Source organism: Lepisma saccharinum, chromosome 4 (assembly GCF_977018435.1).
Source record: "Lepisma saccharinum chromosome 4, izLepSacc3.1, whole genome shotgun sequence".
NCBI lineage: Eukaryota > Metazoa > Arthropoda > Insecta > Zygentoma > Lepismatidae > Lepisma > Lepisma saccharinum.
The window spans coordinates 20712474-20739052 of record NC_139232.1 but is presented as its reverse complement, the minus strand read 5'-3'; the positions used below and the strand labels follow the sequence as shown (position 1 = coordinate 20739052).

General features: G+C 36.9%; 1 protein-coding gene across 1 annotated transcript in view; it reads left to right on the top strand.

Moving 5' to 3' along the window:
• The window catches only part of LOC145986859 (UNC93-like protein), a 45787-nt gene that overhangs the window by 13191 nt on the left and 6017 nt on the right, over nucleotides 1-26579 (top strand). The window contains exons 4-5 of the mRNA XM_083121331.1: nucleotides 16960-17122; nucleotides 24175-24442. Coding sequence (XP_082977457.1) covers nucleotides 16960-17122; nucleotides 24175-24442 — 431 coding nt within the window. The remainder of the gene's footprint in view (nucleotides 1-16959; nucleotides 17123-24174; nucleotides 24443-26579) is intronic.

The following is a 26579-nucleotide window of genomic DNA, read 5'->3' as shown; positions in this document are numbered from 1 at the left end:
ATGTTATTCGACGCTGGGTGGGCGCCGGGGCCGCTTCCAACGTTAGAAAAGTTCCCGGATTTGAACCGGCCGGGGATCGAACCCGGGACCTTGATCATGGTAGTCAGACGCGTTACCGACTTAGCCACCACGGCCACATAAATATGCTCTTATGACCTAAAATTTTACAAAATGTGCACTATAATTTAAAAAATATGCCCTTATAACTGGACTGTTTCAAAAATTAATATCTAAATGCTGAGATATTTTCACATACGTGCTATTTTTAGTTCACTTTATGGGCCCTGAGTTGCAATGCACAATGAATACTTTCTCTAAATTTTCAAATAAAAATGAAAAAAATTTGCTTGAGTCCAAAAGAAAACATGACTGTATATATCAAGAAAATGCAAAAATATGCTGAATACGACCAAAAAATTCATCAAGATATGCTCTATCACGCAGAAATGGCCAAATATGCCAAAATATGCTCTTAAAAAGCGCCTAAATTTTACTAGTTTCTTCATAATTTGAATTTCTATATGTTTGGGAAACACATCACACTTGCCCCCACCTCCCAAAAAATATGCTAAGTCATAATAATCCTAGACCTAGTTATACGAATTATTTTCTCTTCACCTTGTCATACGTATAACTCACGTTCAACTGTATATTTATCGTTACATCTTATCATATGCACAACCTATTCTGCATTCTTCCCAGAAAAAAAAATAGATCTACTTATCGATAGATTTATCCTCCGTTTTAATTCTTGAGGAAGTGTTTAAAGTAGCTTGTGCTCTTCTTAACAATTACAACAATTTTCTACCAAGTTTCGAACAGAACGTACGAAATGTCTCCGATTAATTGAAAAATAAACTAAGGTACTTAGTAGAGTAGTTAGTCGGTTCTGCATCATACTTGGTACGAGGCCTATTATTTTTATTAATTTAAGCACAATAGAAAACCTATTTTGACGATGTTTTTGTCGATTTTATACTATTGCAAATCTGTGTTTTTTCATCTTATACTTCGTACGAGTGGTACGAGGGCTATTGTTTTTATTAATTTAAGCACAATGGAAAACCTATTTTGATGATGTTTTTGTTGATTTTATACTATTGTAAATCTGTGTTTTTTCATCTCGTACTTCGTACGAATGTCATAATTTCTTACAAGTTAAAGTAAGTAACGCCTACACCCATCTACACCCACCCACCCACACCCACACCCACCTACACCCACCTACAACTATTTACTTCCGGTCTACTTCCGGTCCACTTCCGGTCTACTTCCGGTCTACTACCGGTCTACTTCCGGTCTACTTGACAGACACTTGTGAGTTTTTCCAGGTTTTTTTAACCATACACCCACGCACACCCACGCCCACCCACACAAATTTACTTTCGGTCTACTTCCGGTCTACTTCTATTGTCTCTGAAAATTCTGTATATATAACATAGCTGAAAATTTTGTCGTAATAACTACAATTATTTTATTTTGAAGAGGGTTCAAGTTGATTTTCACACAGATTGAATTTGTATGAATTTGTATTTGTATTGAATTTTGAATTTTTTTGGAGAAAATTTCTATATAAATACCAGACCTGAAAAAAATTATTATATTTATAACTATTGTCTTTCTTAAGTTAAATTCTATCAATTTTCGTAAGTTTAAAATTGTCTTATTGAATCTTGACTTGATTGTGCGTCTTATTGTTATTTACTTAAAGCATATTTAAAAAAATGTCATCTAGCACTTTCATCGAATGTGTCATTTGTGAAAAATTCATCTCCAAAACTAATATTAGCAAGCATAGGGCAAGATATTGCGAAGCAGGTTCGAAAATAAATCGTTTGTTATCTACTAGGCCTTGTACTCAATGCGAAAAAATAATTAGCATTGCTAATTTAAGTAAACACATGAAAAGTTGCAAGGCATCAACCGGACATGGAACATTGAAAAGAAAAATCATCCTGATACTGAAGCTTCTACTTCTAAACAAATTAAGATGTCTAATGACCAAAAGCCGATTAGATCTGCATTCAACAACCAACTCTTGGATTTCTGTTTTACTTCGAACCAACGCTGTGATATCTCTAGTTTCTTGAGTGAAATTAAAACATCTATCATAAATATTCTGAAAAATAAACTAGAAAACAACTGCATAAAAGTATATGTTGATCTAATTTGTGAATATGAGAAACCCAATGGTACAAGAAATATTTTCTTTCACAAAGCGAAACACCAAGTTTTTTATTTGGCAGACATTGATAATTTGAACGTTTTTTTATTCTAATCTTACTAGTGAATTGATTAGGAAACACGATGAGTTCGAGGCTAAGGGACCAGGTTGGTCTCTATGTGGAAGTCCTCACAGGTTAATCGCTTATGTAAACAAATTTACACCTTTTTCTGCTTCGAGCTACGTTCCGGTAGAAATTCTGCATACGAAAGCCGTGCTGAACATTTATAACACCGACGATAAGTGTTTCGTGTGGTGCATTTTAGCAGCGCTTCACCCTGTTCATCGTTCAAATAATCCATGTCGAGTTATTCACTTCACACAATATATCGATGAGATTGAATATGCTATGACAGGAATCGAATACCCGGTTACTATTTCCGACATAACAAAGTTTGAAAACCGGGTAAGAAATAGAAAAGGAAAACGATTAGCGATATTCGTATACTTCAGTTAAGAATTTTGAGCATCCTGTTAGGATAACTAATATTGTTGATGATGATGCTATAGAAATCAATCTGCTTCTTATTGCTGACGATAACAAGTTTCATTACTGTCTTATTCGTTCAATGTCACGGTTGGTGAGAATTCAAACAACCAAGCATGAACACAACATCGAGGTCTGTCCAAGGTGCTTGACCACGTTTGACGATCAAAAACAAGTCGACTACAGAAAATTCACCGGACGTCAAATTGCTGCTCAAAAACTTGCTGAACATAAAGTCTACTGTGGAGTTAACAGACCGGCTCACATGTTGATGCCCAAAGCAAATGAATTCGAAGAATTTAAAATGCACAAGGCCTTGTTGGAACATCCGGCCATCATCATTGCGGACTTTGAGGCTTTTCTCAAACCATTGTCTTATTGCGATCCGGATCCAGAATTGTCTTCCACAACACCGTACCAGGTTCATGATCCAAATTGTTTTGGATATGTTGTTGTTTGGCAAGATAGGATAGATAAGCCATATATATATATAGCGGACCGAATGTCATTGAACTCTTTTTCAAAAAGATGGTGGAGGAGGTTGAGAACATTGGCAGCCTCTTATGTCAATCGAAATCAATGCTTCCACTATCAAGCGATGAACTTCAATCTTACAATAACATTAAGACGTGTCCAGTGTGCGATCAACATTTCACGAATGAGAATCGGAAAGTATTTCACCACAATCACTTCACCGGAAACTACATTAGTGGAATCTGTAACACCTGCAACCCCAAGATCCACAAGCCCAAATTCGTACCAATACTTTTTCACAATGGATCCAATTACGACTTCCATTTCGTAATTAGAAATCTTGGATACGATACGCAAAAAATAGATATTCTTGCTCAAAACGAAGAGCGTTATATTTCTATAAGTAAGAAAGTTAAAATTCCAGCAACGAATGAAATCATAGAGATGAGGTTTCTAAATTCTTTTAGATTCCTATCGGCAAGTCTCGATGCTTTAGCGAGTAAACTTACTGACGAACAGTTTAAAATTACAAAAGCTAGTTTTCCCTAGAGCTTATTAAACGTAAAGGCATTTATCCTTACGAATATTTAACTGATGAATCTAAATTTGACGATGACACTCTCCCATCTCAAAAAGAATTCTTCAGTCAACTGAAAAAAACCGGAATCACGAACGAAGAATACGAACATGCGAAATTAATATGGAAGGAATTCAGATGCAATACTCTTGGCAATTATCACGATGCGTATCTCAAATTAGACGTAACAATACTTGCTGATGTTTTCCAAGTGTTCAAACAAACAGCAATAAATATTTATAAATTAGATCCAGCATACTTCTTCAGTCTTCCAGGTTTGGCGTGGTCTGCTATGTTGCTCCAGACCAGGATCAAGTTGGAATTGATATCGGACGTGGACATGTTACTTTTTATAGAAAGGGGGATACGTTGGGGGATGGTGCAATGTTCGCAGAGATACGCAAAGGCAAACAATATTCACATGTCTGAGAATCAATACGATGCAAATCGACCATCGAGTTACATATTTTACGCTGACATAAACAATCTCTACGGGTTCGCAATGATACAGAAACTTCCATACGGAGGATTCGAGTGGCTGGATCCTCTTTCAATTGATATTAATCGTTTCGACGATCGTGAATTTGGTTTGTTCATTGAGGTGGACATTGAATTTCCAAATACTTTGCATGCTATTTTTTCCGATTTGCCTCCGGCTCCGGAAATTAAATGTCCACCTGATTCTAATCAAAGCAAGCTTATGTTAACTCTAGAGAAAAGAGAGATTTGTCGTCCACTACAAGAATCTCCAGTTTTTGATTGGGAAGGGTGTTCAGATAGTAAATGTGTGAAGAATTCTCAAGTTCAAACACTCTGCATGGTTAAAATCTTATATTGAGACCAAAACGAGACATAGAACAGCTGCCATTTCAGAATTAGATAAAGATTTTTATAAACTAATGAATAATGCCGTTTACGGAAAGACAATGGAGAACGTCAGAAAGCATGTAGACATAAAATTGGTTTCGGATAACAATAAATGTAGAAAATTAGTATCTGATCTTAGATTCAAATCGCGAAAAATTTACAGTGAGAATTTAACTTTTTTTAATCTAGATATAAAATTGATAAAATTCAGAAAACCTATTTACGTTGGCGCAACGGTTCTCGACTTGTCGAAACTGTACATGTTCGAATTTCACTATAATATTATGAAACCTTTCAATAATGATAAGCTGTCAATTTTGTACATGGACACTGATAGTTTTATTTATGACACAAACATCTAACCTCTACGAAGATCTTAAACATCTTTCCATGCTTGGGTATTTCGACACTTCTTCCTATCCTCAACCCAAAAGATTTGGAATTTCTTCCCACAACAAGAAGGTTCTCGGCAAGTTCGAAGATGAGTGAAACGGTGATATTATTGTTGAGTTCGCTGGTTTGCGTTCGAAGATGTATACATTCAGAACAGAGAGCAGCGTCACGAAGAAAGCAAGAGGAACGTTCAAAGATACTGTGGAAAACAAACTAACATTCCAGGATTATATTTGTTGTCTTTCTTCACAGTCGAGGATACTTCGAGAGGATAATAGAATACAAAGCTCAAACCATGAGATTTCAACGAATAAAATAAAACAAAGTAGCCCTGGATCCACATGACGACAAAAGGTGTATTCTCAAGTGTGGAATCCATACTTTGCCTTGGGGGAACTTTAGTTTCGAAGTTAGTAATAATTGCAGTCAACACATAGTTTAATTTTTTATATATTATTCTCTACTATACTATTAAAATTTTTCTATCACTGTTTCATTTTTTACATCATAAATATATGATTTCTCCACAATTAAGATTGCACTGCATGTAGTATTTTCAGATAGAATTTCATGAAATTCACTTATCAATTTTATATTAGTTCGATCATTTATAACTATTAATTTTCTTTTTGATGCATTGATTAAAATCATTGGTCTGTGAATTATGAAGTCATTTGGATTATAATACATGTCTATGCTACTTTCAGTTACTCGTTTAAATGCACTAAAAGCTTCATATAATTTTAAATAATCTTGTTTTGCATTGTTTAAATTGTAATTTTTACGAGGAAATACTTCATTTCTGTGGCCGCGGTGGCTCAGTCGGTAACGCGTCTGACTACCATGATCAAGGTCCCGGGTTCGATCCCCGGCCGGTTCAAATCCGGGAACTTTTCTAACGGTGGAAGCGGCCCCGGCGCCTACCCAGCGTCGAATAACATGGGTACCTGGGGGAAACCCTGGGGGGTAAAGGCGGTCAGGGGCGTGATGCTGATCACATCACCCCCACTCACGACCGGATCAAGAAAGTGTGGGGCGTTACCCCCTCACCCCCTATACGCCTTCATGGCGTGGTGCTATGCACAGGGGAATACTTTACCTTTTATACTTCATTTCTGCCATTCTTCAGATACACATTTTTAACTTTACAATTATCAAACTGGCTGCTATCTTTTTCCTGATTGTCATCTCTCCCTGTCTGAAACAGCACAGCTACGAAATCTGGCATGTCATATTGCAAAAATTGGAACTGATTAGTAAGATCAAATTCAAACAATTTACCCTCCACTGACCTCTGTATGCATTGATAAGTATAAAACTGAATCGGAATTTGAGGATTTTTCAAAATGTTGGCTTTGTATTTAAGAGCATAATTCGATTCATATTCAACTATAAACATTCGCATCTCCCTAAACTGGATCACACATTTCGCAGCTTCGGGTAAATTAGTCTCATTAGCTGTTCCATCTGCATTCAAAGTTTTGTATCTCATGATGGCATTATGATCATTGGGTGCTCTGCGAAATATGACACTCAAACCACCGTTCCACATAATTTCTTTATAATCAGAGAAAAATCCAAATAGCAATCTCATGGGGAACAGTACTGTGTGACTTGTTGCATGAATTTTTGTTCCAGCTTCGAACCCATTAACTTTATAATAAGTATTCTCTGATTTGGACAGTTTCAATGTCCTACTGTAGTAGATGTAATTCCAGTGCAATCAATCCTGTCAATCACTGCACCATGCTTTCTGACTTCAATTTGAGAGAATAAGAATGGAACAAAATTATCTATAAGTTTTATATTAGATACAGGGAGGGGAGATATATATATTAGCAGTAGCTGGATATTCTTCACCATTACTTTGTTTTACAATATCAAATTTTATATACAGATCAGATCTATGTGGATGAATGAACCCGTCCCCCACTGTGATATCATACTGTATCTATTTGTTGGGCTGATTCAAATTTGCAAATGTTCTTCTGTTTGGAGGGAAGGACCGTAATTCATAACTCTCTATATTTTCCATCTTGGTATTTATTTATATATTTTAAATATTAATTTCTATTATCGCAGTGCTATTAGCACCGGCAAAATCGATGATCTCATTTTTCTCATTCGTAATTGTTATCTCTATGTAATTAACTTTATCAATAGAAACAGGGAAATAGACTGGTGGGATTGGGGAATAGAAGATAAGTTCCATAAATTCCGAATTCGGTTTAAATGTAGCAATGATACCTGTCTCCTTGTGGCTGCCAATCGAATTTTCTTCTGCTTTGATAATCATACTTTGGCAATGTTACAGTGAATATTCAATGTCTCTATAGCTAAGAATATTGGTATAAATTTACCTACGTGCCTAACACCTGGTTCTAAATTGTTATTGTTCTCAAATCCTGAAAGTTCCCCCATGGTAGATAAGTCCACTGTTTCATTGGTAATTACAATCTCTACTCTGTGTGTTACAGAATTTTGAGAAAGCAAGACAGTGGTTGGAAGTTCAAATTGTAAAGTTGATAAGTTATACTGTCCAGGAGGAATAATTATTTTTTCATTACCTACTAATATAGTATTGTTGTAGGTAGTTACATTCGGAATCAGATACATACTGTAGAATGCTCTCAGAGCTATGGATTTTGGATAGATAATGTCACTGTGAAGATGTAGTTTCAAAACCGAAATCTCGCTGAAATCTTAAATACAATCGTCGTTGTAATAAATTTTAACATGTTTCAAGTAACGAATTAATTCTGTATGGGTACCTCTCCGAAAGAATCGAAAATAAAACATTGTCATTTTGTTTATAATAGCATATCCAGTGAGTACCGACGTTTTCGGACTTGTCCAAATTCACCACGCCACATTCTCAAGAGTTAATACTACCTTTAGGGAGAGAATCAGACATGAAAAAGTCCCCTGAAGTGTTTAATTTTAAATATTTTAACTAAAGATTCAATGTCTTGGTTCGTGAGTGCTTCTTCTTTTTTTTCTAAGTGCTCTAGACTTCACACCTTTGCCTATTTTTTTCTCCATGTCAAGATTATGACGCTTTTGCTCTTCTAGTTCTGCCTTATTCTTCTTCGAATCAATCACAGTTTTCGCAATAGCAGCACTAGCCCCAGCCAAGCTCCCAACTGCTCCTAATGCAGCCAGGATAGCTGAAATGCTGAATATGAATCCACCACTGTGTGTTTTCTTTCTTGCATTTTGCAATGGTTTTAATTGTGGCGTACTGAGTAATAATTTCATTCCGTTCCCTTTGGCTATACATTGCCTCTTCTTTTCTTGTTGTTTTTTAGTTAAAATCGAATTAAGTTTTAAATTTTTAAGATCGTGATACGGTATTTGGTACACAACTCCTTTTGGTTTCATTTTGTTGTTGTTATTATTATTATATTTCAGTGTATTTATATTACAAACCCCACCCTAATGTTTGTTTTGTATTCATAGCAATAGTTGTACCCAACGCTGTTATTTTTTCACCCAACGATGCATCTCTGCTTGTTAATCTTCCAAAAGCTGCCTCTTCCAATTTTTGATCAGCCACATGACGATCATTCAGATCTTTGTGTTTGTTGTATGCAAATATCATGTTCTTTGCAAGCTGCATCCAGAGGATTAATACCCCTGTCACCTCTTTCTATTCGTTTCTCAAGTTTTGTACCAGGACCACAATATTGGTAACCGGGTACGTGTAACTCGAACGGAAGTTTATTAATAATATCATTCACTAAACCTCGACCCTCTGATATATTCCAGAATTTAGGAGGTAGAGTATTGATATTTTTAATTTAGTATCCTATACCTTTAGGATCCCTTACAATAAAATTAGCTAATTTGTAACTAATCATATTTACAATACCCATTTTCTCATTATGGAAATTATTGTTCTCAGCATTTTCCTCCCCTGCTATAACAAGCAACATCCTATCTATAAGTTTTCTCACATCGTTTACGAATACAAATTGCTTAGGTAGAGTATTGTATTGTTTTATACCACTACCGGTTTTTAGTTGATTCCAGATAGGTTTAATCACATTTTTGTATTTATCCCCGCTGCTCGATTTTACACGCTTTTGATTAGCATCGTTATTTTGGTACAAAGCATCAGAGAGTGTCAAAATTTCAGAGTAACTTTCATAATCATCTTCTGTAAAATGTTTTGGTTGTTTTTTGGTAATAAGCTCCCATTGCCCTACGGTACCAGGATATCTAGACCAGCTGTTTCTCCCACTCAAATTAATTTTTATGTTGTCCCCTTCGAATGTAACTTTAGACTTGCCAATTTTCCATACTACGCCTGCATTACCCTCCATAGTTGGATACAATCCAAATACTTCATCTTTTTCGAATTTTCCTGTACTCAAATAATCTCTTGCCAGGGGACCCAACTCGATTTTCTCTGATTCTTCTATAGCTACTTTAGCAGGTGGTTCCTTAAGTACCAGAGGAGTATGGATACTAGATAATGGCGTAGGAGGAAAATATGCATAATTTTTAACAGTAAGAGGTACCAATTCATTGATGAGGTTTTTATTTTGTTCTGTCACACTCTTAATCTCTTTACCGAGACCACTGATTGCATCGATAATAGCTTGGTCTTGACGCTTGTGTTGTTCGTAAAAACCTCGTTCTCTGATTTCCATCCTTTGAAACGTTTGGACAAGCACTCTCGTAATTTCGAATTATCTTCTATTTTATGTTTCGTCATTTTTTTATTAATGGTTATTTTATATCGTTTCAATGTTTAAAAAGTCGTTGATTTTATTTCTGAGTATGCCATTGTTAGGTTTACGAGTCATGTCGATAGTGACAAATCCAAAATCGTCGCTTTTCCAACAAGATGAACAGAATTTTGAAAATTGGTTGTAATTTAAGTCTCCTCCCACGTAATCATCGTATACATGTTTCAAATTACTATGATCTTGACGAAACAAACAGATTAAGTTTGTATTATCTCGTAGTAACTGTTTGGGAATTTTGGAATAAGTTTGAGCTAAATAAAAGCAGTCTATTTCTTTCTGACGACCCTGTGTAAAAAAATTTCTAATCTCATTCTGATTTTCCAAAATAACATCATCAAACACCACAACAGAATTTTTCAAACATTGGTCGGGAGGTTTCATTGTTGATGCAAATGTAGCTTCATGAGTTGTTGGTATTTCGGTTGCTCTAAACTATTTGAGAATATATACAAGTGTCTATTTTTCCAATCTAGCGGATTGGGGGCAAGCAAGAAATTATCAACCAGCAAAGTGGTTTTTCCACAACCTGATGCGCCTGCAATGAGGCATCTTATGTTATCAGGTAACAAGTCTCCATTTTCTTTATTAGTTTCGACTACATCTGGTAAATGCTGTACCACATTCTATGTTGGTGTCAAAGAATCACCTTGTTTGCTTCTATCCAACTTTTGTCTGGCAGACCTAACCATTTCACATACAATTTATTATTTTTCCTCTTCAATATTTTCTCAATTAGATATATATATCTCGATATTTTGTTTTACTAAGTTCCTCTTCATAGAATCTCCCTTTCGATATTTTGTTATGATTATCTTTTATGATATATGTATTTCTATTCCCTGGTAAAACTTGAACCACTCAGAATAACTCGGTACTCCAATTTTTAGTGAATACCTTCTCGAATAACTGTTTATATTTACTGACCCTTACCTGATCCCCTATTTTAAACTTTGGCTTCTTGGTAGTGTATGTATATTTTTACAATAAACAGTAGAAATCAATCGTTCCTCATCAGATTTGGTTTCCTCAGCAGGTTTCATGCGAATAGTACTGTGTACTGTATTGTTGTAATCATGAACTAGCTCGGGTAAAATTTGCACCCACTTATAATTGCCCTGTAGAGTGAATTGTCTCCACATGCGATTTTTTAATGTTCTGTTGAATCGTTCCACTATACTAGCTTTCAGATCACTGTATGTAGAATAATGTTTAATATTATGTTGTTGCATTAACTTAGCAAATGTAGAATTGTAAAGTTCTCTCCCTCTATCTGTCTGTAAATATTTTGGTATCCTTCCCACACTGAATATCGACTTAGAGGCCTCGGTAACACAAGTACCAGTCTTGGATTTTAGGGGAAGAGCCCAAGCATATTTGCTAAAGGTATCAATAACTGTAAGCGTATATTCGTAACCATGATTTATCTTATCCAAATATTTTAAAGTCCCCCCTTTAGGCGAGGAGCCATCTCGATCAGATCTGCCTGGAACAAATCATTTATACCTCTTGTTACTACACTTAATCGCTTGTAATTGCGACGGGCTGGTTTGTGTAATTCATGAAATATATCTTGTCTTGACATCGAGTTCGAAGTGAGAATATCGCATACAATGGATTGTCCTCAGGGTATAACCGCTTTATGTCAAATACTAGCTTGTCACCAATTTCAATATCAAAAACTGATAATTGTTCGTCGTCATGTACTTTATAAATAATGGTAGGCTCATCCCAGTATGCAATAGGTATTTGAACTGCCTTGTGTATACCATCTTTTCGCACTATAGTAAACTGTGGAACTTTAATATGTTTTCAATCTTTTAGAAAACTAAACTTCAGAAATCGTAAACTACCATCAACAAAAAATTCATGTACCTGAGTGTACGGATATAATTTGTAAACATTGCCAGCATTGGCGTACGTCCAGTGCCCTCGAGCATTTGGAACACTTTGTAACCTAGCAATTTCCATAAAATAAAATTGACGAGTATCTACGTCATCTAGTCTGCTTAAAACCGATTCCAAGTGTTCGTTGATAGTACGAACCAACTCATCGTAGCTAAGTTTGATTTTTACATCAACATGCAGTTGTTAGCAAAACCTGATAAAGCAGATTCTTGACTTGCTTCAAGAGTGGTAATTTGTGACGTAATATTAGAATAATCTCTTGTAAATTTTCCACAAGTTTCAATTTAGAACTCTGGGTAGCAAGATCGTGTACTTGACTTCTGATTTCTGTAAATAATGCATGTAGTTCGTTAATTATTTGATTGTTTTGGAGAGTGGCAACAGTTTCTCTGATTTGCGCAATTTCTGCTTGAATGTTTTTGATATCCTCAGATTTTAAAATTCGATGTACTGCTCTCCTCATAGCTCTGATTTCTTGAGAAGTAGGCAAAGCAGCTACAGTATTCTGAAGTGTGGTGAGAGTTAATTTTATAGCATCAAGTTCTGTTGCATCAGCTGCATTTTTCAAAATTTCTTGCAGTTGCGTTATGTCATCCTGCGTAGGTGTAGACTGTTGCAGTGTCTCTAATTTGCTCTGAATGTCGTCAATAAGATGATGGAAATGCGATAATTCTGATTCAGTATTCAAGCTTTCAAGCTTAGTAACTTGCTGTTGAACTATAGCTAGGATATCAGTAATGCCAGACAGTTTCGATTCCAGAGTTTCCTGTACACTTGTTAGCTCATTTCTCATAGTTGCCATAGTATCTTCTATGTGAGCTATGGTACCTTGTATCTTCCCAAAATCTTCATAAGTCTCCAACTGCAATTTGATGCCGGCAACGCTCCGAGCAATAGCATTTAATTCAGAAGATGAAGGTAAATTATTGATAAAATCTTCCAATGTCTGCAGTTTCGATTGAACTTCTGTTATAGCTGTATGCAGTTCATCTGTCTGTAATTTAGATTTGATACTTTGCAATGTAGGAACTTCGAAAGAATAAAACTGTTCTTGCAATTTAGCAATAGTAGCATTTACCTGCTCATATTCTTCTTGAGTTTTGATATTCTGGATGATGGTTTGCCGTTCGGTACGAATACTATTTGCCTGGTTATTTAATTGCTGTGTCAGCTGTTCGGTATTTGTTCTCTGGATTTGTCTAAATTTATCAAGTTCTTTTTTCAAGTTGGAAATATTCTCTTCTAAGTTCTGAAGATTATCTATTGAAGCTAAATTAGTATATTTCTCAAGCAAAGATTTGAGTTCTCCATCAATTTTTACTATAGGATCAATGAGTTGAGTTTGAAGATTAGTAACCTCTGCTTGAATATTTAGATTTAGTGAATTCTGTAATATGAGTAAATCTAATTTCAGTTTCTTTAGACGTGCTTCTAAACTAGCAATCTCGCTTGAATTATCTGGAATCTCCTGTCACCTTCTATTACCAAATATATCCATGTTTTTTTTGGTATTTTATATATTAATAAGAGGAAAGATTATTCTTATTTCGATAAACAGAGAAATCATTTTATCATACTCTCCAATTATCTCAACATACACAAATTCACCAGCTTCCACATCATAAGACGTATCAGGAAGTAATGTACTATGTTTAATTCTATACAAATTTCGACCTATGTGCAAAACTGCTTCATTGGGTGGTGAAACGTTTATTTAAATTTTCCCACTAACATTTAACTTATATGATGATAAGTTATTATTAAATACAAATAAGTGCTTTCCAGTATCCTCGTCAACATGAGACCAAATACTATTCAAATGAACAAGAAGTAACCCTTTCAATTGATGATAAATTTATCTAAATACATGCATGTTCACTTGAATTCTCTCTACAGGCTGATTATGTTGTTGCTTTTTAAACCCAAAAATATTCATGACGTTTTATTTTATATTAGCAATTTTTATTACATATAAAATATATATTTGTACTAAGTATAAAAAATATCACCCTGTGCTTAGTACATGAAAAAAAATTATGAGCAGCACTGCAACAACGCGTCCGCACTCTTCAAACACTCTCACGATACTGACTGACCTGTAATGCTTTCGCATTTAAATAATCTAAGCGCGGACCGCGTTGAAAACATCAGAAACAGTGAACCTATCAGAAGACACGGATTACGTCATAACCCAAACAATCAGAAAACAACACATCAGATACAGGGTCATCACAATATTGCGTAATAACTTGTTGCGCAACATGATGCAATAGTTTACCCTTACGAGCCATCGCAATGTAGCATAATAACTTGTGCGTGGGTGTTGGTGGGTGGGCGTGCGTGTGCGTATGTGTGCGTAGGTGGGCGTGGGTGTGCGTGGGTGTAGGTGTAAGTGGGTGTAAGAAATTATAACATTCGTACGAAGTACGAGATGAAAAAACACAGAATTACAATAGTATAAAATCAACAAACATATCATCAAAATAGGTTTTCCATTGTGCTTAAATTAATAAAAAAAAACAGGCCTCGTACCACTCGTATGAAGTATGAGATGAAAAAACACAGATTTGCAATAGTATAAAATCGACAAAAACATCGTCAAAATAGGTTTTCTATTGTGCTTAAGTTAATAAAAATAATAGGGCTCGTACCAAGTGTGATGCAGAACCGACTAACCTACTCTACGGTACTTGAACCCATTATGACCTACCTAAAGTTTGAGGTTGTCTCTTAATAATATACAAAGTCAGAAAGGTAAAACTGGTGGCAAGATTCAAAAGAGGGAACATTTCTGGACGTTTACTGAAAATTGGAGTCAATTCCAAATAAAACATGGGTACAGTGAAGATTTGGTTAAAAAGTAACGTTTAGGCCATATTGAATACATATGTACCCAATATGTCCTAGTAATATATTTTGTCCATTCACATAAAAAAGTGCAACATAAATTGTAAAGGAAGTACCACAATGTTATTTTTATAGGTAGATAAGTATAGTGATACACTTATATTTTATTTACATAACGACATAATGAAATTACGCAAAGAAATAACATCGTTTACAATCAATACACAAGGAAGTGACGTGTCATAATTTGTCATCGGATAATAAATACACCACATTCTGAGCAAATGAAAGGTCCTTCATCATTCTTAGTGATTCTAAGAGACACTACGTGAACATAAGAGTACCAAATGCCACATTTGCACACGTCCTTTACGATATATTCCTATATAGGCCATACTCGTTTTCCTTTCTTGTAAACAGTACTTTAGATTAAAGTCTAAACTAAGTACATTGTTGTAAAATGTAAATTATAAGCTATCATAATATGAACTAGAGATATAAACACGTATCACGTGGAAGATGTAGTAAGTAATATCTTCCATATGCAATATTAGGACATGCAGAATACAATCATGAGGTCAAGCTATTTCGCTTCTTTGCCCTCAAGTTACAGCACTATAGGTACGTACAACCAACAGGTTGAATCGGACAGTCTAAATGTTATATTAAAGCTTTCTGTTGAATTCACCACGTAACTACTTGATTGATTGATTGATTGATTTGTTGTTTTAAGGCCCACTTTTTACACAGAAAGACTAATCGGGACTGGACCTACAGTTTAAAATGGGATCCGAACCACTGTGTCTCCACCGGGTATCGAATTCGGAGGCGTCTCGTGAACGCATGCGATGCATGCTGCGCATGCATCCATTGTGGGAAAAAGGACAGCTTGCTCTGCGACGACATTCATGAGCATTTTTACATTCTAATTTCTTCATATAGCAGAAGTATTTATTTTACACGAGAGCGCTGAACTAAGCTTATATTACATTTCTTGGATCTGAAGTGACGCATGCATCAGTTGTGGGAAAAAGAAATATAACTTTCTTTCACTTCAGATCAAAGAAATGTAATATAAGCTTAGTTCAGCGCTCTCGTATAAAATAAATACTTCTCCTATATGAAGAAATTAGAATGTAGAAATGCTCATGAATGTCGTCGCAGAGCAAGCTGTCCTTTTTCACACAATTAACGCATGCGCAGCATTCACCGAATGCGTTCACGAGACGCCTCTGCTTGATTACAAGACAACGACGCTACCACTGCACCGCAACTACTTGACTACTTGAAAACAGCAAATAGGCCATATTGGGTAATAGGTAATATTGGATTCAGGCACCTTAGTTTATTATCTAAATTTTAGTTTTTCTCACCAGATGGTGCTTGGAAGAGAATGCTGTAAGTTTTGTTATAAATACGACTATTTAATGAACCAACACAATTGAAAAACATTTCAAAACAGTGTTGTAAATTAATTTTTATGTAGTGTATAATGGTTTTTGTAAATTATATAAACTATGTATAAATCATTGTAATCCCTATCTCCCTCTAGAAAAATGACGCTAAATAATGGGAAATTAAATCAAATATAATTTCTAAGCGTGAGTCCAGCGATATTATTATGAGACTCGTGACATAGTGGCTGGACTGAACCATCTCGACCTTCCATTAACAAGATAAATGACGTATTTTGCTGGAAAAGCTTGATACTGACGTAAACTTCTGAAAAGCTTACGTCTGGTGGCTAGCAGTAGGCACGTTTCGGTGTGGGTGGTCTGAACCAAGTGTCTTAAAATAATAATAATAATAATAATGTTTAAACTAAAATAATTATGTTAAATTAATTAAAATAGCTTTAATTTAAATATTCAAATTAATAAAAATTATATTTTAATTACACCAACAGGTAAATAGACGGTATAAGAATAGCGATGTAACAGCACGTATTCATTATCTAGCTTTCGTGCAGTTAAGATCGGCAAAATTTAAAAAAAAACTGCCCTGGCAAGGAAATTAATGTCAAATAATAAGGAATTAACATTTATTGGATACATGAAAAAGTATGTTAGATTCAGTTAACGAAAAGTAAAGTTCCTGGTGACATTTTATGAATGTTACGTCAAAAGTAGTAATAAATCTTGCATAAATCTTTGTTACGTACTATCATTCATAGTCGTATGATCCCAATATAATCCTTGCCTTTTATAAGTTTGGCTGAAATAAATAGCTCTCAATTAAACAACAAGTATATTTTCATTATTTAATTCTATTTTTTTTTTACTTCATTACTTAATTTTTGAAGTTAGTAAGTTTTTCGGGGGGCTGGGGTCCGGACACCCTGGACCCACCCTAAATACGTCCTTGGCTAGCAGATGTATACATTTACATGAAATGAGATGACTATTGTCAATTTTTGTCTCTTTCTTTCTAGGTACAACGAAGAATCTAGGCAGGGAAGCGCCACAGGTGTTTCCGGACTGAAACTTCTAGGGGCAACCTTCAAACTGGTCTGCACGAGGCGACAACTTTTAATCATTCCCATCTCTTTTTGGCTGGGGATGGAACAGGCGTTTATAAGCGCTGACTTCACTCAGGTAAGAGATATCCAATCTCATTCACTACAACGTGACAAGGTTAACCACCAATCTATTGTCCAGGACAGGGTATGACGGCCTTCGACTCACCTATCCTAGGAGACACCACAGCCACGAATCTTGGGTTGTGGTGCACAACGACAAAGAAAGACTATTTCAATGTTCCCCATTTGCCCGCAGGACAGGTGGAGATTACGGCTGAGCCGATGCCGCTTTCAAGCGATACCGCTTCCAACCGATACCGATGCCGATGCCGATACTCTTACCGCTTCCAACCTGATTCTGATGCCGATACTATTACCGCTTCCAACCGATACCGAAGCTGATACTCTTACCGCTTCCAACCGATACCGTTGCCGATACTCTTACAGCTTCCATCCGATACCGTTGCCGATAATCTTACCGATTCCCACCGATACTGATACCGATACTTAAAAATTTCAATAATTAAAATTTGTTCAAAATATTAATCAATATGAGTGTGTAAATAATCTTCTGGGCCATTTCATCTCAAATCATACAGGCAAGTAATAAATTTGTCACCTTTGAATTTCAAAATCAGCTAAAAAAATATATTAAAGAACCACAAGATACTAGTACATATCCAAAAATAAAATATTTTTATTTTTTGTTGATTTGTTAGTGCTACAAGCTCACGAAGAAAGACCCAATATTTAGTAAAAAAAATTATGCAATGAAAATAATGCAATATTCAAACCACTATTTATCAATAACAAAAAATGGTAGAGACTTAAGATTTCCTTTATTTGAAAGATTTACCAAAGTACTTCTAAAACATTATTAAAGAACATATTTATGATACCATATTCAACTCTAAAATTAAGAATCAAAATACGAAAATTTGATTTTTTTTTAAAAAAGTGTAGAACAACAAGGCATGAGTTTTGCTGGGATAATAGATTGATTTGGTGTTTTAAGTCCACTTTATGCACAGTAAGGCTAATCGGGACTGGACCTACAGTTTAAAGTGGGATCCGAACCACTATGTGCCTCCACCGGGAATCGAACCCGAGATCTCTTGATAACAAGGCGACGACGCTGCTACTGCGCCATCGGGAAAGCCCATTGGCATGGGCGTAACTTGGGACTTAAATTTTGGGTGACAGGTACGAACTTGAGGCTTAACTTTTCTGGGGGGGGGGGGGCAGATTTGAACAGTTTTGCATCCCTTAAAAATTGTGTCCAGGATTATATGCTAATTAGTATTATTTGTTACGGGTACTTAGCTCCTCAGGTCTTAGAATATTAACAAAAGTACTCTTAACTTGTTAATTTTAATCAAATCTGAAGATTTAGGGCGGGGGGGCAAGTGCCCCCCTTGCCCCCGCCAAGTTACGCCTATGTCCACTGGGATAATAGAATATGGGAACTGAACTATTTGCAAAGTTATGTAGAAAATTCTTTGCAAAAAATTAAAAACATTCATTTTCAACTTTTTTCAGACAGCATTTTCTCAAAAACGCCCATCTCAAAATTTCTGAAAATTGTACAATATAGTCTATCCATTTTGGTATATTGATTCTTAATTTTAGAGTTGAAGAGGGTTTCATAAACATGTTCCTTAATAAGGTTTTGGAAGTAGTTTGAACAAGTTTCCAAATAAAGGAAACCTTAAGTCTCTACCATATTTGGTGTTTGATTTACAGTGGTTTGATCATTACATTATTTTCCTTGCGTCATTTTTTTCTTTTGCAAAATTGTGCCTTTCTTCGTGAGCTTGTAACACTGAAACAAATCAACATAATATATATATATTCTTGGACATGCCTCAAGTGGTCCTTTAACATACATTTTTTTTCAGCAAAATCTGTGATGGTGAGTTGACAGCACGTGTATGATCTGAGATGAAATCAACCTTCTCCAATTATATGCATCAATTTAGCAATACATTTTCTTTAGAATATTTAAGAAGTACAACAGAATATTAAAATTGATATTATGTAATCGCAAAATCCAGTTTTTCTTGCAAAATTGGTGCAAAATAGAAAAGAGAGTTTGAACTTTGCATAATTTCCAGGATAGTTACAATGCGAAAGGGTTCCACGGAATTTTATCTGACTCCGTGAAAGACCAAAATTCCGGAAAAGTATCGGGTATGACAGGTACCTCTCTATAAGTTCGACTTTCCTGTCATAGGTAAAACAAGGTCTCTTTATAGGAACGTTACTTTATCGTTTTCTATACAACGGCCTCTTTCCGAAATGGACATTTTGTGGATTTCGTTGGAAACGCAGATAAATTATATTTTGTTAATTTAATAAAACTGCAAATGTTAAAGAAAATGATGATTTTAGAAGATTGCTTGAAATTAAAGAACAATATTTATCTCTTACTTACAAATTATGGAAAGCCAGAAAGGCAGAAGACTAAATTATCAACATAGCAATCCTCAGACAGTTAAAGACTACTTAGTTACCATATCAACAAGCTTGGGTATAAATGCGAGAAAATTTCGACAGCTAACCGGAATTCTTCTCTGGGATCTTGATCCTAACAGACGTATTGTTTGCCAAGGGCAGAAAGAAGAAAATACACCAGATGCAGATAAACTTTTACGAACAACGAAGAGGAGGCTGAGCGGCGGGGAGCCGAACAAGGAAGCCATTGACCAATGAACAGAGGGAAGCACATGAACTCTAGAAGCAGGAGAGGAAGAGAGAGAAGGACAAGGAGAAGGAGGAGAGTAAGCAAGAAGAGCAACACCAAGAGAAAGAACAGGCACAATCGACATCAAGACCTGGCCAGCCTACCAGAGGGAAGGGAGACAACTTCATGTCACAACCCAAGGAAGAACCGCAAAAACCAGAAACTCCAAGCGAGAAGCAAGCTATGAAAAGGGAATACCCCTGCAATTCTTCCGACGAAGAAGAAGCCATGCACGAACCATTTATTCATCCCAAAAAGCCAGTACGTGCTAGAACACCACCGACTGTCAAACCAATAGCCACATCAAACACGTACCAAACGTTCTCAGACCATGATGAAGAAACAATTCACCGACTGACCGCCAAGTTACCAGCAGTCTACATCTACAAAAGAAATAAGCCATCAATTCATCACCTCTGTGACAAAGATAATAGATGACCAACAAGCCAAGATCCGAATACTGCATGATGGAATGAAGATCCAAGCTAACACTAGACCAGCATTCAACAAGCTCATCAATCACTGCAAAGAACACTCGCTCAGCTACGCCACCGATAAACCAGAGAGGCCGGTTAAAGTAGTACTCAGACAACTGTCAATTGACTTATCAACTAAGGAAATACAGACAGAACTACAAGCGCAAAACTACAGAATACAAGTTCAACAGATGAAGAAACGAGATCCGAAGACCTTCATCAAGAGACCGATGCCACTGTACTTAGTTTCACTGAGCAAAGGCGAGACAACAAGAAACATCTTCAATCAAGATCAACTCCTGAACTACGAGATGAAAGTGGTACCATACCGTTCCCCAGGAATATTGCAATGCCACAGATGTCAGAGGATAGGGCATTCTCAGAGCCAATGCATGGCTCAACCAAGATGTGTGAAATGTGCAAATAATCATTTCACGGCAGAATGCCAAAAGAAAGACCGAAGACTCCCTGCAAAATGTTGCAACTGTGGAGGAAACCATCCGGCCAACTACAGGGGCTGTAAAATGTTCCAATCGGTACATCAGATGAAACCAAAACCAAAGCCAGACGATGGAAAGGAACATGAGAAACAACTACCAGTCAACTTAGCACAAGAAAAGACACCAGCGAAGACCATACCACCGACTACCATGAATTATAGCCAGAAACGTCAGACTCCAACTGAAGAACAAGAAGAAACAAACGAGATCATCAAGTGGATCCTGACAAAACTGCAAGACAAGAGAATAAGAACGCTCATCAAGAATGTGAAAGATAAGATCCAAAAGACAAAGAACGATACAGACAAAGCCATTACCATCGTTCAGACACTCATCGAGTTCATCACAGAAGCATTCTAAACAGACAACCAATAATAACTCAGACGTAACACGAATTGTCATAGCAAAAACGGCCCTTTTAGGACCAAAATTCTCTCGGCCCTTCTTAGGACCACAACATTCAGTTCACAATTGAACTGCCACCGCAGACAGAGAACCTCGATCGAAAGTTGCAGAGGTTACAGAAGCCAATTCATCGAAATACACCACTACCACAACTTTAAAACAGATGGAAGTCATGGAAACGGCACTTCAACATGAAATTTCAAGAAACTTCAACGTCAACGTCAACAGTCAACCAGAGACATATAGGGTCTTCACCCCGTGTGCTCTCTGCCCAACAGTCCCGTCAATAGGGTCTTCATCCTCGAGACGTAGACTTAGCTGTCTGACGATCACTTCGGAAACCTGGAAGGGAGACGAGGTCTTCACCTAAACCCGACCATTGCCTTTCGTTTGATAATCATCAGCAAGAGTCAGCAATAAGGCGACCCTGGGTCTTTACCCAGGGGTACCTAATATTCACCGCTAACGAGATATTTTAGTATTTCCAAAGGATTAAGCAACGGCAAGAAGATCTACAGAAACCTCATTCTTGGAATAGCTGTATTACATGAGCTGATGATATCCAGATCAGATTAGAAAAGACAGCAAAATTATCATTGTAAAATAATCAGATAATATCAACACAATCTCTTCGAGGACAGAACAGATATCGACCTGTATCGCTGGTAACGGACAAGGTGTTACCTCAGCCTTAATAAAGAGTCCGATATAGAGGTTGTCCAAGGAGCCGGACACGCGTACGTAACAGGTGGGTATCGGCAAATGAATTCCAAACGATACTATCCGATAGCCTTACCGATTCATCGGCATACAAGGTTATTCAGTCCCTTCCATGAATTATCAGATTCATAAACATCTTTGACAATCGAAGGAAATGAAAGAAGAAAGGCAGACTGCTCTAGCTAAGACAGCTGAGAAGCGGCACAAGATGTGCCAACGCTTTCGACTGTCAATTTTGTACGCTGTGGTTTCCGCATGAATAAATATGAAGTAGGGACGTCACACTCTGGCAGAGCCTATATTAAGCTTCCATTTTGGTGTTTAAAAGGTCTCTTTAACAGCTTCCAAACGCCAATTGACATAAGATTAAATTAAACAACTCCCCTCGGGTTCTAGACCTATGCAATCACCCTTCTCTGAGCCGCATTAAACTAACAATATGTCAACAATCCGATGCAGTAAAATTCGCCAAGACTTCTCAATTGCCTCCTTCTATAGTCCCCGCGTTTACTTCATACGCTGTTGCCGTAGTTTTGCAACTTCAATGTAGAGACCGTGGGAAGGTGCTAGTGCGGTGAGGGACAATGTGGCGTATAGTAGATGTGTGGCAACACTGTGCGTTGAATTTGATAGTTGCAGCTGGTGGGCGCGCTCCGTGAACTCCAAAGCCAGCCGGTCGTTAACGAAGCTAGCGCGTCGAGTATACCACGAAATGCATTTATGGAGTTGCAATGCATTTGTTTGATCTTTAAACACCTCTTCGTGACCTTCATGGCTATCCACATGTAGTTTTCACCTTGTAGTTGTCCATTGTTTAGAGCTCTGCATAATGGACAGAAAAAAATGCAATAAAGAACCAAAAACACGTCTTTGGGGCACACCAGAAATCGGCAAAGAGAAACGTTCCAGATATCATAAAACGTTAATGTCTGTTTTTCAGGTAATCCTGCATTAGCTTTAGAATGTTGCCATTGATGTTGGACCATTTACCTAACTTGCGTACAAGGCAATGATGATACATCGAATCAAAAGCTTCGGATATATCAAAGTAAACAACATCCTACTGCATGATAGTTAAATTAATAACGCAAGACGAATCTGGGAAAGAAAGTAAGAAGTCTATTCTTCATTTTTTCCCCACAGAATAGGTAGCATGTAATGTCTTTAACAGTGACAGATTTGAAAATAGGAATAACGTTTGCTTGCTTCCACTGGCTGGGAAAGTAAACTAGAGAGAAGCACTTATTGTAACACAAAGTTAAGTGGGGTATCTAGTGAGTGAGCAGTTTTCTGAAGGAAAACTGCAGGAATGTTGTCTGGTCCACAGGTACATCTTTAGAATGTTAATGTTCGTGTGTATGGATTTTTAATGCCCAAATGCTGCAAATGCGCAGGTATAATATCAACTCAATCTGACTGAGTTGTTGGCTTCAACAGGAACAGTTTCGTCTAAACACAATGTTGTTTAGATTTAGGGGATCGTAGATAGGCTATGTGAAAGCCTGATATTTGAAGTTTATTGGCAGCGAGAGGTGCATTGTAAGAGAAAGGGGGTACAGCTCTGAAGAGCAACGTCAACACTCAAACAAGAAAGGGGGCTTGCCGCGTGAAATAAGAATACACACACACACATTCAATTTCACACTTCACTTGTCTGAACAGGCGGGGCGAGGAAAGACATAGGAATGTTCGTTTACCTGTAGCGCCGTTACAAGTTCTCGTCTCCTTGCAGGTCCTTGCTTCGACGTGGTCCTACCCTGTAATGAACGTAAGTAGGGAGCGTAACTTGGTTTCTCCCAAAACTGCCCTAACGCAATCCCGATTTCTAAAAGATCACTTATTAAACGTAATTCTCTCCTTTTCCTCTGGAGCTCACTTGCAATTACTGTATTCGCTAAAAATCTAAAAGCGACTAAGAACGAGATTTTCTCACGCTGACTATTTATTCAGAATTTGAACTTTTGATCGCTAAATCCGTTGCCTCGAGCGCGTCTCTCGATAACGGCATTTTCAGCGTAAAGCCGTGTTTGTTTATTTCCCCAGCGAGTTCCGGTAGGATTTGCATCAGCGGAATTTTCAAGATCCGCTGAAGGTTGCCGATGTTATGTGTTTGAAGGAAGCGCTTTCCAGCTTCTTCTTAAACCCCTTTTATAAAGTGATTAGCTTATTAATTTATGACGCTCGGGGTTCTAAGCGTGATACGGCTTATAAGTACAGAACGTGACATGTTTCACTGACTTATGGTAATCTTAACCCAGCTTCTGAATCAGTTTTTTTTCTCCAGGCTTTCGTCTCCTGTGCCTGGGGGATTTCCAAGGTGGGCTACGTCATGATTTGCTTCGGAGTGGTCAACGCCACTTCCGCCCTGGTGCTTGGGTCCCTGGTGAAGGTCACGGGCCGAATCCCGGTCATCTGCCTGGCTGCCGTGGTCCACCTGGCTCTTCTCATCACAATGCTCCTCTGGAAGCCCAGCCCGGACAGGAGCTACCTCTTCTTCGTCGTGGCCGGCCTCTGGGGGCTGGGAGACGGTGTCTGGCTGGCTCAGATTAATGGTAAGTGGAGGAAAACACTCTGGGTGTAGATCTTATAAGCATATGTACAGTGAAACTTCTCCTAACAGACAACTCTGAATAGCGGACACCTCTAAATTACGGACATTTTTAAATTCCTCGGCAGAAATACATGGGGTTTAATGGCAATATTACTTCTCAATAACGGACATTCTTAATTACGGACGCGGACACTGAAAACTACCTCACCAACGCAAATAAAACTTCTTAATAACGGACAGCCTGAAAGAAAACGGTCGCAATTCCTGGAATGGATTAGACGCAACTAGCGCGCATTGTTTCATGTTACACCGAAGGTATTTCTTTTTAAAAGTGCAGACAGTAGACAGTATTCTTTGTGGTTATCTTGAGAAGTGTGTGTCAATTCTGTTACGATGTCGGAGAAACGCAAACGACTGACTTTAAAGGAATACTTTAGTAAATTTAAATTCACCGTATGTAGTACAGTATTTTGTTCCTTGAATGTAGGAAAAAAAACATTATGTTCGTAAAGTAGGGGAGACCGGGGTCAAATGTAACATTTGAATAATGTGGCATATTTGTAACATTTGCAATAATTAATCACGGATTTTTATTGGAAACCATCTATTCACCCTTCGCCAATCATTGTTGTAACGATTGATAAATTTTGGTAAATTTCTTTGGTATTCAAATTACTTTTCGATAGCCCTCATGTATGTAGTATAAAGGATTTGTATTTTTTAAGAAGGTTTAAATATTTCTTAAATTGTAACGCAGTTTGCCAAGCGAAAAAAGAAGGCAAAGCAAGTTGAAGGTTGCATTCGTTTTCTTTCTTATCAACAATGGGTTCTTTTTCGTTCGGCGCTGCGCGGTTTTGTAAGTAAGTTATGCTGCATTGTGTTTCTTGATATGCCTTTTTGGAAGGGGTAATTGTTGAATGCTAACAATAACTTTTCATATGTCTAAATCTTTTGTTCAGGGAATAGGATTGCGTAATCCCGCGAGTATAAATACCAGCCGTTTCGCTGGCAAAGTATTGAGTATATTCAGGAATCTTTAGGTGATTAAGTCGCTTGTCGAGATCCAGGGCTGGGAGAATACGGGCTTTGTGTGGGGAGTGGCTGGTCAGCTCTCCCTTCTACAATGTCCGAGGTTTTCCGTAAGCCACCTTTCAGGATTAGTGCTGGTCACCATGATCCTTAAAGCGGATTTAGCGGACATATAAATAATTTGATTCATATATTCAATATTTAATCTTAATAATTTAAAATTTTGATTCATAAATTCTGTTGGAGTTGTCACTGGTCAGTGTGGCTCCGATGTAAATTCAAGTTAATAATTTAGGCTCATCAAATATATACAACCTTCTCGTCGAGTTAATTTTTATTCTAAATCATTCTGAATTCTCCTGGTCAGGAGGTTCATTTAATTAAAAGTTTATTTCTTTAGTTACTTTAATCCGAGAGCATACCTCTGGTCAGAGGGTGCCTTTTAAATCTGATAGCTTATATAGTTTACATGTCCGTTTTAAAGTCTGAGTATCCGGGACGTTAAGGAAAGTTTATGGTTTCTCTTATTTAGGTTCATATTAGATGTATTTTTGAAACAGCTAATTATAATAGGTGACCGGTCGAGTATATATTTTTTCTAGAAATTAATTTAATGTAAAAGTCTATTGTTTTGCTTTTGTAATGTGAGTAGCCAACGGCGTTGAAAAGGGTAGACATAGATTCCCCTATTATGTTAAGGAATTCCACGTGGACATTTGTAATTTGTGACCGAGATATGGCATTGATATTGGGTATAGAAAGGCTCCCCTTATATTTTATTATGAATGTTTTTGGAGGTTGACCCTGAAGATGGTAGTTTACCTCATGCGTTCTATAGAACATAATGTAGATGTGAAAATATGACAAAAGCACGAATAGGAATTTACGGATAGATGTTATGTAAATTTTTCTTTGGTTTTGGTTACGAGTAATTTTGTCGACCATTAGAAAGTGAGTAATTTGTCACCCGTTTATTGAAACCAAGTTACAGCTGTGTTAGTTCTATGATGGGATATGGACATGTAATATGAGAGAGTGCTCTCTGAGTTTTATGTTTACTCAATAGAAAGTTTTGACTATGTTATACGGAAGTCGTATTGATCTAAATT